General features: G+C 39.8%; 1 protein-coding gene across 7 annotated transcripts in view; it reads right to left on the bottom strand.

Annotated features, from left to right (window-relative positions):
• Positions 1-14,971, bottom strand: part of LOC140497524 (oxytocin receptor-like) — a 232,729-nt gene that overhangs the window by 22,124 nt on the left and 195,634 nt on the right. For all 7 annotated transcript variants that reach the window (XM_072598596.1, XM_072598597.1, XM_072598595.1 and 4 more), the window contains 7 exons: positions 12,781-12,879; positions 12,058-12,139; positions 10,301-10,430; positions 9,149-9,209; positions 5,883-6,007; positions 3,397-3,459; positions 2,441-2,526 (listed from right to left, as the gene is read on the bottom strand). In XM_072598596.1, the coding sequence (XP_072454697.1) occupies positions 2,441-2,526; positions 3,397-3,459; positions 5,883-6,007; positions 9,149-9,209; positions 10,301-10,430; positions 12,058-12,139; positions 12,781-12,879 (646 nt within the window). The remainder of the gene's footprint in view (positions 1-2,440; positions 2,527-3,396; positions 3,460-5,882; positions 6,008-9,148; positions 9,210-10,300; positions 10,431-12,057; positions 12,140-12,780; positions 12,880-14,971) is intronic.

Below are 14,971 nucleotides of genomic sequence, written 5' to 3'. Positions count from 1 at the left end.
TTAAATCAAGAGGTACTCACTGAAGTTTGTACAGGCAATGTTGAGATAAGCTCCATAGCAGCAATTGCCATGTCTAATTCACTTTTCTATATCAAGCTTGCACTAGTTAAGTCAGTGTTTGTGGGAAGAAGGAAGGTAGAAAAGAAAGAAGGAAAAAAGGAAAGAAGGAAGGGAGGGAGGGGATAGAGAGGGATGGAGCAAAGGAAGTAGGGAGGGAGGAAGGAAGGGAGGGAGGAAAGAAGGAAAGAAGAGAGAGAGGAAGGAAGAAAGGAATGAAGGAAAGGAGGAGGGAAGGAAGGAAGGAACGAAGGAATGAAGGAAGGGAGAGAGGAAGGAAGGAAGGAAGGGAGGGAGGGAGGGAAGAAGGAAGTCATTAAAATTATTCATGACTTTAAGAGGTATATGGTCATATTATTCATAGGATAGATTTAAGTGGGTTAGCTGAGGAAGCTGAAAATGCTTGAAGGTATGACCTTAACCTTTTGAGGCTGTTATACAAAGTAATGACAATCAAACGTTCCCTCTTCCCCCCCACACATCACAGACTTCAGTACCAACCAAAGAGACCAAATCCTGGTTCAGGAGTCCCCTTCATCTGTGAGTATGAGCACGCCCCGGAGTATTATATAATCCTCAGGTTCTTATGTCTATAAACTTCAATTTACATACACTGGCTTGACAGAAAGTCTGCTTTTTGGTGGTTTTGCTTTGTCCCTGTTGCCCATATAAACAGTGCCTATAGACATGAAATTTTAGTCCAGGAAACACGTGAATACTTGAGCCAGGATGATGATAGCTTTGTAACAGTGCTGGAGAAGATTAGCACAACCTCTCCCAAACCTCAAATTTATTTCTAACAGATGCCACTAGCACTTAATGCCTGTGCAGCATCCATTCTGAGTTCATCATAATGCAGAAATCAGTAGCCTTTAACACAGTTCAGAAAGCTCTCCAAACTCTTGTTAACTTCAGCAGGCTCCAAGTTGTAAAAATCACAGCTGTGATTACCCACAAGGGCATCTCCATGGGGCAGCAAGGCTCTGCCTTGATCAAGATACATGACCTTGGGTGGTGATTCCTGTACAATTTGCTTTCTGGTGCCACCCTTGGTTTTCATGGGAAACAAACACACCTCTCCAGGATAGAAATAAGGTCACAATTTGATGCTGGGCAAAAAAAGAAACTAGATTCAGAAGCACTATCCTCATATAAACAACATAAGAAAATATCAGTGGCATTACAAAGCACCTTAAGCTAGAGTACCCTAGACAGTTTTCACAGGACTTCTTTCTTTCCTTTCCTTTCTTTTCTCTCTCAGCTGCTGCCTTTCCTCCTGCCTCATTTTCTCCTTTCTCTTCTCTCCTTCAATTTCTTCCCTCTCTCTCTTCCTCTCCTTTATTCCCTTCTTTCCTCTCTCACTGTCTGTTTTTTCTCCTACCTCAATTTCTTTCTTCTCTTCTTTCTTTCATTGATTACCTTTCCCCCTTCCTTCTTTTCCTTCCTTTCTGTCTCAATCTAATTCTTTCCATCTCCCCCTGCTTCCTTTCTACCCTCCTTTCTACTGTCCTTCCTTCTTTTCTCCTCCCTTCCTTCATGCCTTTCTTCCTAGCTCAATCACTGCCCTTTCTTTGAACTCAATCTCTCTCTTCCCTCTATCCTTTCCTCCATTCTCTCCTTTCCCCCTTTGTTTCACAGTTTGTTCATTCACCAGGTATTTATTGGGTGCCTATCAGATAAAAGGTCCAATACTGAAGGAATTCTGAAATAAAAAATATTGCCCCCATATTTAAAGAGTTTATGCTATAGTAGGGAGATTAGGTGTGTTGATAAATAATAGAAAAGAGAGTATGAAAGATGCACTAAAATGTGCATTGTACTTTGAGAGTTCAGAAAAGTAAGAGATCATTTTTGAGTGAAGAATCATAAAGAACTTTTATGGAAAAGGTGGCATGTGTATCTAAAATTTTTTAACAGTTGCACAACCTTGTTAGATGCTGCACAAGATACAAAGAAATATAAATCATGATCCCTGCCTTCACAGAGTTCAGAGTATAGTCATGGGAGAAAGGTTTTAGAACATGAAAAGGCTAGACAAGACATGAGGTGACATACCAATGGATATGGAATTGTGTGGTGTAGAGCAGAGCGTCAAACTTATAGCTCAAGGCACAAAGCACCCAAGTGTGCCAGAACCAGATCAAAATGTAAATGGGAAATGTTTAAAAAAAATAAAAACATAAACAACACAGATAATGTTAATTTGTGGTTTTCTGAATCAATATGTGACCTATAGAAATTCATTTCCATTTGAGTTTGATATCATTGAATTGGAGAATGTTTTGAAGGTCCCAAGATCATTCACAGGACCCCCCAAGTAACCAGCTGCCTAGATGGGGACTTCATTTTCATTCTCAATACTAACCTGCTTCAGTTTACATACCTCTTCCGCCCAGAACCAGAGCACACCTGACATCTTCGGGACTGCTTAGCCTTGCGCTTGGACCCACCGCAGAAGGCACATCGCATCTAGAAACAAATCATCCAAGTCAGCACTTGGTTAGCACCCACTCATTTGTTAGAAGTCACTAGGAAACATGGTGTGTGAGGCAGGGAAGCACATATTATGGGGGATGGATAATGTTAATACAGCTGATATAGCTTAGTTCATGATTACCTGCATTCTGGTCTCCTACAAGCCATACTAAAGCTTTGAGACCTGACTCTGCCATCTGCCATCAACTGATGTGAATCAGTGGGCTGGAATCATAGAATCCTAGATTTAGAGCTAGAAGATACTTTAGCGGTCATCAAGTCCAACTTCCCCACTTTACTGATCATAAGATCACAGACTTCTGTCCATAAAGGACCTTAGAGGTTACCTAGACCAATTCCTTCATTTTACAAATGAGAAAATTGAGGCCCAGTGAAGTTAAATGACTTGCCCAAAGTCACACATAATTTATAAAGATCAGAAGCAGAATATGAACCTAGGTTATCTGTCTCCAAATCCAATACATTTTCCACTGTACCAGGCTATCTCCCAGGAATCATGGAGAGTTTAAGGGATCATAATCCAACCAGGCCACTTTACTGTTAAGGAAACAGTAAGCCATAGACATTCAATGATTTGTCAAAAGTAAAAAAAAAGAACTAGAAAGTGGCAGAGGTAAGATTCAAGATTAGGTCCTCAGATTCCTGAGCCAGTCAATGCATTTTCCATTTCCCTATGCCCCACACCCAGTTTCTGAGACCCCTGACTTTGATTTCTACTATGTGATATTTGCTGTCTCCTACCAGTCTTTGCATGACTTAACCACACTTCATCTCAGGTCACTAAAACCAACCTCTTGGGTAAAGAATTAGCTAACACATCAAACAAGGATGGTCCAAACTCACCAAGCCAGCTCCATGACATCCACTGCACTTGTACCGTCCTCGTCCCTGGCACTTGTGGCAATCCTGAAAGCATCACATTTTCTGTGGGTCAAACTGCCCCAAAAGAGGGGCTTGCTACCATGCTCCCAAAGATCCCTGCTGTCATCAGTGTGGTTATTCCCTCACTGATATGGATCTCAACACTTCCATTCCTTAGGAGAGTGCCCTTGTGGGTTGCTGCAGTCAAAAAAAATTTCATCTCATGGTGCCCAACATTCTTCATGTTTAACAATGTAGATCATTTTCCACTAGTCTTGCTCCAGATGTTTTAAATCTTTCCAGCTCACTAGGACCTGCCAGGGTCCATGTTCCAATGCCACAATCTTTAAGAAATCTCTTCTATGCCATTAGGAAACATCAAAAAAACAACTTGTGAAAGAGCACCCAATTTACATACACCTATACATTTGAGCAGTTCTGTGCTGAAAAGGATGTCCCCATTTCAGAATAGGTGGCCTCCAAAAGTAGCTGCCATCAAGACTATAACAGACATTCCTTTTTTAATTAAATGAAAATGATTTCAATGAACAAATATCTATTTTCTCTCCCTCCCCCAATAAAAATGAATGTAAATCAAACCCTTGTAACAAATATGCTTAGTCAAGCAAAATTAATTCTTACATCAGCCATGTCCAAAATGTGTGTGTGTGTGTGTGTGTGTGTGTGTGTGTCTCTTTCTGCATCTTCAGCCTATCTCCTCTCTCTTAGGAGGTGGACAGCCTGCTTAATCAGTCCTCTATAATCATAGTTGATGACTACATTGACTGATGTTCTTAAGATTTTCAAAGTTTGGATATTCTTTGCCTATACAACACAAAACTATTCCCCATACAAACAATAAAGGAAAAGAAAACCTGTATTCTCACACTACTATGATCTACCCCAAAAAGCATTTTCCCATTGAAATATTGTCAAATGTAATGGTTGGTTTCTCAGGTGAGCTCATAACTAGTTCCTTAACCTTTTATGTAGCTGAAAGTCTCCTGGAGGACAAGGCATTGGTGAGCTGGAAGCAATCTATATTTGAGAAGCTACTTTTGCAACACTGAGTGAATAAGTTTCATATTCTGAAAACAAGGCAACAAGAGTCTCCTAGAAGAAAGACAATGCTATAAACAGTACAATAGACTGAACTTAATGAGATTCCTAAGTTCTTTGGTTAACTCTGATTCTCTTCAGTATTAGAACAGGAACTGGAATTGTGATTTTATTAGCGTAAGGACTATGATGAGGAAACTCCCTCCACTGATGTCTTCTCTTCAGTTGTCTTAGAAAGATACCCATAACACTAAAGTTAAATAATTTGCCAAGGGTCATATGAGGATTCTATTATTGGAAGGAAGTACCGATAATTTTCTTATAGGGACAAGAGTGCATTATAACATCTGTTGCAAGATTTATAGCAGAAATCTATTGGTTGAATATAGCAGATATACAATGGCAGGAGAGAGTGAAAATAAATGAGAGTTGCTACTAGAAGACCCCAGGCTTGCTGAATGCTACCCAATGACTGGGTCAGTGAAAAGTTATAATGCAGATTCTCTTTTCTTATTTATTCCCCTTCTAATACCCATGGAGATGCTTTATTACAGATGTTGTCATTTATTTCTAACATTTCAGTTTTATTTTCCTACCTGCCTATCATTTTTCCCCCTCTTGCAAAAAAATCTGTGAATGCAGTAGCCATAGGAGTGTGTAATTTTTCTTTTTAAAAGGGTAACTGTAAAGAAAAGTACATTTTTCTAATGACAATACTGACTCCTCACCTACTATTATGCCCATAATGGGTTTGCTTGGAGGTTAAAGTGGGATATGTTTATCCATGAGGAATTACTTCTAAGTCTAAATATGTGGCCACCTCTCTCTCTCTCTATGTGTGTGTGTGTGTGTGTGTATATATATGCGTGTGTGTGTATACACATGTGTGTATATAATACAAACACATATACATACATGTGTATATGTGTGTATATACACATGCATGTATATGTATACATATATGCTCATGTATGCATATATACATGTATGTGTGTATAATGTGTGTGTGTACTATATATAGTATATACATACACATGCACATGTTGTCTACTCTCAAAGTAAGATTGTGATGAGACCTTAGCCTGAAAGAGCCAGGGTCTCACACTGCATCCTGGACCATCTCCAGTCATCCTGGTGAATATCAGGCCTCTGGACCCAGATGGCTCAGGAGGAGAAAGTGAAGTTGGTGACCTTGTACAGCCCTCCCTCACTCAAATCAAAGTCAACTGCAGGTCATATCATCATCTTGATGTCATGGTCCTCTTCAAAAATGGAGGACAAACACAAGCCAAGGGGACACATACTGTTTTGCTTTTGTCTTTATGTGACCATAGTCTAGCTCTGTGTCTGAAATCTGCTAAGTATTTAACAAATGCTTGCTCCTTGATTGATGCTTATTGTCAAATTACCTTGACTAAGGAAGAATGAGGTACGTGAAACTTCTTAGTATCCTCCTGAAACATGGGAGGGACGAGCACGTTGATGTCCCAAGGCCTGGGTAATGCTCCTTTTCTCAGGCCATCTATTGAGTGATCTAAATAAAAAAAAAAAGAAATGTCTGAATCTGTGACCTAGCAGACTATGGTCACATTAATTAGAATTGTAGACTGAGTCCAGTTTATAGATTGGGATGACATTTGGGGTTAAAAGTGAGGGCTAGGGGAAGCTGGTGGCACAGCAAATAGAGCACCAGCCCTGGAGTCAGGAGGACCTGAGTTCAAATCCTACCTCAGACACTTGACAGCTATATGACCTTGGGTAAGTCACTTAACCCCAAGTAACTTGTCTTGCCTCCTCCAAAAAAAAGTGAAGGTTACAATTAGAGTAAGAGTAAAGGTTAGATTTAACCTAACTCCTTCTCCAGGAAGTGTGTATCTAGAGCATCAGTTAAATCAATTGAGCAAGTAAAAGATACAACGCTATGAAATACATAAGTTGTGCTTTGGAAAACAGTAGCCAGAATTCACCCATGGGTGATGGGTCAAAGGGTATGCAGGGTAAAAGCCTCCTCCCACTCAGTTACTGAATTTCTACCACATTCACTTCTTTGGTGGTTTCTTAATGAAGATACTTTGAGGAATATGGTTCAGACTAAATAGCAACTAATATTCTTTGCCTCTCTGAAAACCTAAGCTTCTGTAATTCTTGTGAGTCTTGGGACCTTTTCAGAATTGGGGTGTAAATTCAAATACTCTTAGGAAAATTTTAAAAAACCACTCTAATTATCAGCTTATGCATTAGTGAACATGAGTTTTCCACAAGCAGAGACCAAGAAAAGCTCATAGAGGAAAAGGTATTTTGTACATCAGAGTAACTAGGACATGGTAAGACTGTTAGTGGAGGGCAAGTTAAAAGAAAGGAATCAGTTAACTGGTGGTGGGGAGTGGAGATTCCTATAAGTTTCTCTAATAAAGGTTTGTTTTCCAAGCTATATAAGGAACTGATTCCAATTATTAGAATAAAAGTCATTCCCTGATTAAATAATAATTGTTGATGAATATCAACAGATAGTTCTCAAGTTAAGAAATCCATGTATATGAAATAATGCTTCCTATCACTAGTAATTAGAACAACGCAAATTAAAGCAACTTTGAGGTTCACTACATGTTCATCAGCTTGGCAGAGTTGACAAAAAGGAAAAGTGATCAATGTTAGAATAAGTAGGAGGAAATAGGTGTATCGATGTTGGGTTGGTGGAGCTATGAATTGGTCCAATCATTCTGAAAAGAAATTTGGAGCTATGCCCCAAAAGTTAGTAAACTGTGCCCTTTAACCCCAAAATAACACTATTAAACCTATATCCCAAATGGTTCAGATAAAGAGGAAAATGTCCTATACATACAAAAATATTTATTGCATCTCTTTTTGTGGTGAAAAAAACTGGAAACTAAGGGGGAATCCATAAATTGGGGAATAGGTGAATGACATGATACGCAAATGTAATAGAATGCTATCATGGCATAAGAAACAATGAAAAGGGAATTTTCAGAATTTCAACTGAGAATACTTGCATGAAGTGATATACAATGAAATGAGTGAAACCAGAAGAATGATTTATGCTATAATAATAATATCATAACTCTGTTCAATGCAATAATTAACCATCATTTCAGAGGATCAAAGATGAAGAATGCTATCTGCCTCATGATGGAGAGTTGATAGACTAAATACGCAAAGACACATGTTTGGGCACATCCAAAATGAGAATCTTTGCTAGACTGTGCATATTTACAAGGGTTCTCTTTTGTCTTTGTTTTCCAATGCAAATAGGAGGTAGAGAAAATAGAGTTTTGTTCATTAAAATAAATTAATTTTTTTTAAAAGGAAGGAATTAAAGACAGACCTCAAAACTCATTCTGAAACTTTGGCTCCAATAGACTACCTCAACAGAAGGACGAGAAAATCTTTATTGACTGACTCCCTCATTTCTGTATTTTATAAATGCACATTTTCCTATATTTGATTTCTGTATACCAGAAATTGACTGTCACCCTAGATTTGTGACTTACTTTTTAAAGTTTATTGATGGAGCAGCTTCAAGGAAACATCCAGTGCCTAGAACTTTGTGGTTTCAGAAATGATTAAATACTGCACCAAGTTACTCCAAGAACTAAGTGAGCCCTGCTGTATTGTAATAACTCATATTTCTATAACACATTTAAGGATTTAAAAGAATTTTCCTCCTAACAGTCCTGTGAGGAAAGCAGTGCAAATACTGTTATCTTCATCCTAAAGAAGAAGAAACTAAACCTCAACGTGACTTTGCCAAAATCATGCAACTAGTAAGCACTGCTTCCAAACCAGGTATTTTCCTACTCCACATCCATTGCTTATACTCTAAGCATAAGAGATAAGCAAAAATAAGAGGAACAAGTATCTTGATAGCAGGGATGTAGTGTGGTCTTTGTGTTCCGAGCACTTAGTACCTTGCACATGGTAGGTGTTTAACCAACATTCTACATTAGAGTGGAAATGAACTTAAAGACCTCAAGACATGATCACCTTAGTAGGAAAGACTTTCAAATTCTTGCCACAAGGCAGTCAAACCCAGGAAAGAACCCAGGTCTCTTAAATTCCAGCCAATATTCATTCTGCAATACCACCTTTACTGGGTAAGTATGCTGATAAATGTTTAACAACCTGCTCTGGAGAGGGAAAAAATATACTCCAAACATATTTTTAAGTTTGATCTACGTTAACATTTTCTCCATCATTTTCTTAAGTCCAAATAATAAAACAAATCAAACCCTAATTTGTACTCTTTTTAGTCATTTCAGTCATGTACAACTCTCCCTGACTCCACTAGGGAATTTTCCTGGCAACAATACTCGAGTGGTTTGCCATTTCCTTCTTTAGCTCATTTTACAGATGAGGAAGCTAAGGCAAACAGGGTGAAGTGACTTGCCCAGGGTCATACCACTAGTAAGTGTCTGAAGCCATATTTGAACACAGAAGATGAGTCTTTCTGATTTCAAACCTAGTACTGTGTCCACTGGGTCTAATTTGTAGCATTTGCCAGTTTCTGAAGTATAAATCTTCAAACTGAAAATTAAGTATCCATTTCTCACTAACTGGTATGAACTGACTTTCACACACCCCTGAAGAGAAGGTGTTTTTTTGGAGAGGGGGAGGATGGGTTGTTCATAATTTAATTGATATCTCAACATCTACTTACTAGTATAAGGTTGAAATGTCCATTCATTTAACCTGGATTCACTAAAGGTCTCCAGTCGATACTGGGGGAAAAAAATTCATAATCATGACCTTTACAAGGAAAAAACATTATGCAAGGAAAGAAATGTCTACCTGATGCTGCCTCTGGGAATTAGCTGGAAGTTTCCTTTCATAAAGTCATATGTGGATGTTTCAAATGGCTCCCCAACAAGTAATTCTAATCCCAGTCTTGTAATAGCCCAGTGACTTTGAAGCATCTGAAATGCTTCCCTTCCCCTATGTCTCAAAACTGAATTAAATTGAATGTTTTAATTTCAAAAAATGAAGCCATTCTATGCAGCATATGGGCAGTGTTATGCTGGTAAATATTTAACTGATTCTCTGAAAAAAATGCATATCATACACTTTTACATTTAATCTGTTATGGATATTTTATCAATCACTTTCTTAAGTCTAGACAGTCACCAAAACAGTAAGTCAAGCCCTAATTTGTAGTATTTGTGATTTTTGAGATATAAATGCTCACACTGAAAATTTAACAATCAGCTCTTGGTACGAGCAGATTCCAGTACAGCTCTATTAGAGGGGAGGAGAAATAAAACAAAACAGCATACCACATTTGGAAAGCTGGGGATCATTGTTCTGAGGGACATGACTTGGAACATCACTGAAGTCCCATTTCTTTACCCTTATAGTCATCTCAAGAAACTTTAAAAAGTCCCACACATAAAGACCTAAGAAGGAACATTTGGGCACAGCTTCTTTGCTATTAGTCTCATGTATTTTAGGGCATTGGGAAGTTAGTGATTGTTTGCTCATCACACATCCAGCACGGGCCAGAAGTAGGATCTGAACCATGATTCTAAGGCAAGTTCCTTAACCATTATACCGTTGCCTCTCAGACTTACAGCCTGCAGACCTCAATGTTGTTGGATTGATTGGGATTGGAACTGATCCATGCCATCCTCCCAGATTATACGCATTTTCCCTACCAGTTTCTCCCTGACTTGACTCACAGGTGTGGCCCCAGGCACAGAAAGCCGTGCTGGACATTTCTGCTTATTGACAAGAACTGGCTTGTACTCAGATTTCACCCCTCCCAGCAGTGGACAGGAGAGGCCCTCAGAGCTCCTCGGTCAGGAAGTCTACTTACTCGGTATAGCATCTGCTGCCTCAGATCCTGAATGACTAGCTCCCCAGCTGCTCGGTTGCCATAGCAACACCTGGAATTCACAAAGCTCAGGAGGGCATTCCGGGCCATCTCCTCTGTCATGATGGGAACACTACAGGAGGAAATAGTCAATGGAACCAGCAGGCATTCAAATGCCAATTCTCCAAAGAATTCTAAAGTGTTAACCAGTAGCAAAGCACTGATGATAAAAAGTCAGACAAGGTACAGGGCAAGGGCCTAATAAAAGGCCCTTGCTCTGGGAAAGCAAGTTCCACAAATAACGGAGATACAAAGAAATTCAAAGATTCAGAAGGAGAATTATGGACAATTTTAGAAGGAAGAGGGTCTGTTCACCTGGGTGGGAAGGACAGAGGAAATGATACCTCAGCTGGACCTTAAAAGAATGCACAGCCTTCAACAGACCTGTTAAAAGACTATTGCAACAGTCCAGAGAGATGAAAAGTGATCCGCTATGAGAAGTGAAAAAAAAAGAAAGGTGAGAGATAACCCCAAAGTTTCAGACTCTGGAAATGACAAGACTGTTCACAGATGCCAGAACACATCCTGCAGTTTACCACCTTAATATCTTAACTCCCTATAACCTGAATGCCCCCCTCTTGGTCTACTGAATTCCATGTATCCTTTTAAAGCTCAATTAAAATGCTGTCTCCTCCAGAAAGTGTTCTCCAATTAAAATGAGATTTGAACTCACATCTTCTTGGTGGGACTCTAATGATGTCCCTAAAGGACCCTGGACTTTCCCATACAGCCCAGATCCTTGCCATTTGCCTGAGGCATCTGGTCCACCCCAGCTCACTTTTGATTAATTACTTTACTTGATCCACCTTAATCCCATCCAGGCCCTTTCTCTGTTACCTCTGGAACACCCCAGGCTATTTGACACTCCTAGATCTAATCCAAATATTCCCACAGTCTTTCTGTATAAAAATATCAGTCCCATCCTCATCAAATGTGAAGACTCACTAGGAATCTCACCCACTCCAATAGATGTCATAATAAACTTGCTACTTGGACTGCAGGAAAGCTTGAATGGTCAGATTCTTTCAAGGCAGACCCCTGACCTGTACCCTTTGCACTTCAGGGTTCGGAGCACCCCTAGACCACAACATCTAATACAAATACTATTATCCCCATTATACATATGTCAAAAATGAAGCTCACATAGGTTTGACTTGCTCATGGGCTTACAGCTAAGTACCTGAGGCATGATTTTAACCCAGATCTTCCTGACTTCCATTAAAACATTCTCTTTCTTCCATTCCAGGATGACTCACACAAAGCTGGAACCATACAGTTCTAATTGGGAGGCTGATAAGAGTGAAAGTATTTCATGCCTTACAAAAGAAGTAAAGAAAAATCCAAAGTATTGCAATAGCCTATTATCTTCCTGACTGGGCTAACATCACCAAAAAAGATGGTACAATCTAGGCTTGGGGGGTTGGGGAGGGTAGGAAGGAGGTATTCCTAGCAATCTGTTGATCTGGAACTCCTCCAGCATCAGAGAATTCTGTGCTAAGTTATAATTACCTGTATGACCTTGGGTAAGTCAGTTCAATTCATTGGGCCTCAGTTTCCTCAACTATAAAATGAAAGTATTGATCTAGATGGCTTCTTGGGTTCTTTCCTTTCTAGATCTGGGATACTTGACTATAGTTTTGAGTTTATAGCAAATACAAATTGCTTTGAGATTACCTGTGATGACTTTCTATGGACCTCACCTGTGTTGCATAAACATCGACTGGCTCCTCTGATTACTGAGTTTCCTTGGGGATGTTGAAGGTAGGAAGGCTTGTGGTTGGCCTGGATGAAAAAGAGATTAGAAACCAGTACTTTACCATCTCTACTGAAAACTAACCCCTTCCCTCACACCTTTCAAGTTGGTTTGTTCCCCAAGGCTGTGCTCCCAATGCAATGGACAGAGATTCCTATTTGGAGTCAGAGATTCTGAGTTCAAATGTTGACTCTGGCACTTACTATGTATCCTTCAACAAGGATTCTATATACTCTGAAAACCTCTCAGTGCATGAGCAGAGGACTTTGTCACATCTCCTCTCCACCCCATCAAGTGGTAGCAGAAAACTCTGAAGTTGGTAGACACTAGTCATTGCCCCTGTGGTCTCTTGGTTTTTGTGTTTGGCATTACTTATGAACTTATGAATTGAGCAGATCTTGGAAGACAAGGAGCCCAAACTAACATAGTAACTTGGTTTCTGAATTACATCAAATACTTCTTTCTTTGCTTCTTTTTCTAGTTCGTCCAGTAAGTCAAAGATATTGCTCCATAAGCTACTCCAAATTAATAGTGTAAGTGCATTGGATACTAAGTGGGGCAGAATTGAAACAATGCCTTTCTGGCTACTCTCAATTTCATTCATTCAATCTCATTCATTTCATACACACACACTTCACAAGAATGTATTTATAAGACAAATTGGACTTGCCACCATCTTGAAAAGGCCAGTTGTAGCATGCCAGTTGCTCTAGAAGTTCAACAGGAGGAGCCAGGGGACTCTCAGCCTCATAGCTGAGGTCCATGATACCTGCCAAAAGAATCAGCCATCAATGGAGAACTGACAAAGTTGCCTCGATAGATTTGCAATAACCCATTGTCTCTAACTCCATGAACCCAACCTGCGAAGGCTGAGATGGAATCCAATGGACTGAAACTGCAATAGAAATGACCTTCAAAGCTCTGCCCCTGACATTCTCTCAATTGTTGCTCACCACCAGGGATAGGTATATTGTTAATGTACTTTTTCCTTAATTTGAAGATTTTCCCATCCATATAGGCCCAGGAGACCTGCTTAAATCATATGGAAGCTTGAGTCACATGACTCTGTGCTGGGAGAAGCTTGATGAATGAGTAGAACAGGAAGGGGTAGAGCAGGAAGGGTGGAATAGAAAGAGTCAGAGGTGGAGCAGAGCTTTGAGGAAGATGATCAGACTAGTCAGAGCTGGGAAGGACAGACAAAGCAGGCAACTGGGACAGTGAGTGGGAGAGCTTGTTTGTGATTTTGTTTAAGGGAGTTGGTTTGTGGGAAACGTAACAGTGGGAAGGCTTGAGGATGAAAGTACCCCCTGTATTTCTATTGTGTATAGACTTCCTGGTTACTATGATGGGTTTGGTTTTCTGGTGTTGGGATTTGGCTTTCTGGTGCTTGAATAAATGTTTTGGTTCTGTCCTCCATGTGAAGAGTCTATTATATTTTGTGATTCAGAACTGTGCCAGAATATTTATAGCTGCTATAGGTGCTGTGAATATCACATTGGCGCTAAACTAGGCTAGCCTGGTTGAGCAGCTTCAGGTGTCAGACACTGATCACATGGATAAAAGGTTGCTCTTCAATTACAGAATTTCAGAATTTCAGGACTGGAAGGGCAGATAGCTAGGTATTGTAGGGCTGGGTGGAGAATCAGGAAGATATGAGTTTGAGTCTTGATTCAGACACTTACTGTGTTTCCCCCAAGTAACTCAAACTCCCCAAGCCTTGGTTTTCTAATTAATAAAATGGGGACATACCTTACAGTAATGTAGGGAGGATGAAATGAGAAGATATTACATGCTATAAAATATTATGAAATCCTTAAAGTACTAAACAAATGTTGTCTACTCTCTTCCTGAGAGATCATTTAGTTCAACTTGTACCTAACCAATAATGTAGATAACATGATAAATAATAACAATAATAGTAATAATAGCTAGCATTTATGTAGCACCTCAAGGTTTGCAAAGCATTTTACATGTGGTATCTCATTTGATCCCTACAAGAATTCTGTCATTTAGCTACAATTATTGTTTGCATTTTACCAATAAGTCATTTAGTGGATGACCTAAGGGTCAAAACTGAGACACAAGCAGGTTAAATGATTGCCCCAGCCTCCCTCATCAAGGTGGGGTGGGTTAGGCAGGACTCAAATACACAGTTTTCTGATTCCAAGGCCTGCTCTCTGTCCACATTGCCACTTCATGGCCTCTAGGAGCCATCTCCAGGCACATGGAACTTCAGGGAGATGCCCTCTTGGTGGCAACACATTCTCCTTTGAGACAACTCTCATGATTAGGAAGTATTCCTGACATCTAATCTAAATTGCTTCATTACAACTTCCACCCATCGCTCTGAGATCCATTCTTTGGATGGTAAACTCCTTGAAAGCAGAAACTGTCTTTTGCCTCCTTTTGTATCCCCCATAGAACAGCAGGGCAGCTAGGTGTTGCAATGGCTAGGGTACCAGACCTGGAGTCCTGAGGATCTGACTTCAAATCCAACCTCAGACACTTACTAGCTGCATGACCCTGGGCAAGTCACTTAACCCTGTTTACCTCAGCCTCCTCATCTAAAAAATGAACTGGAGAAGGAAATGGCAAACCACTGCAGTATCTCTGCCAAGAAAACCTCAAATGGGGGCATGAAGAGTCAGGAATAACTGAAAAATTACTGAACAACAAGCTTAGCACTGTGTCTGGCACATACTAGGAGCTTGATGAATGTTGGCTGATTGATTGATTTGAAAAAATTTCATTGTCTTTTATAAAAGAGCCTTTAAGATATAGGAAGGTTATTTGTTTACCACCTTGTCTTCTCTTCCCTTGGCTAATGGATGCTTTCCTGGTAGAGAAATTATGTGAAAACA

Source organism: Notamacropus eugenii, chromosome 3 (assembly GCF_028372415.1).
Source record: "Notamacropus eugenii isolate mMacEug1 chromosome 3, mMacEug1.pri_v2, whole genome shotgun sequence".
Lineage (NCBI taxonomy): Eukaryota > Metazoa > Chordata > Mammalia > Diprotodontia > Macropodidae > Notamacropus > Notamacropus eugenii.
This window is presented reverse-complemented; position numbering and strand designations above follow the sequence as displayed.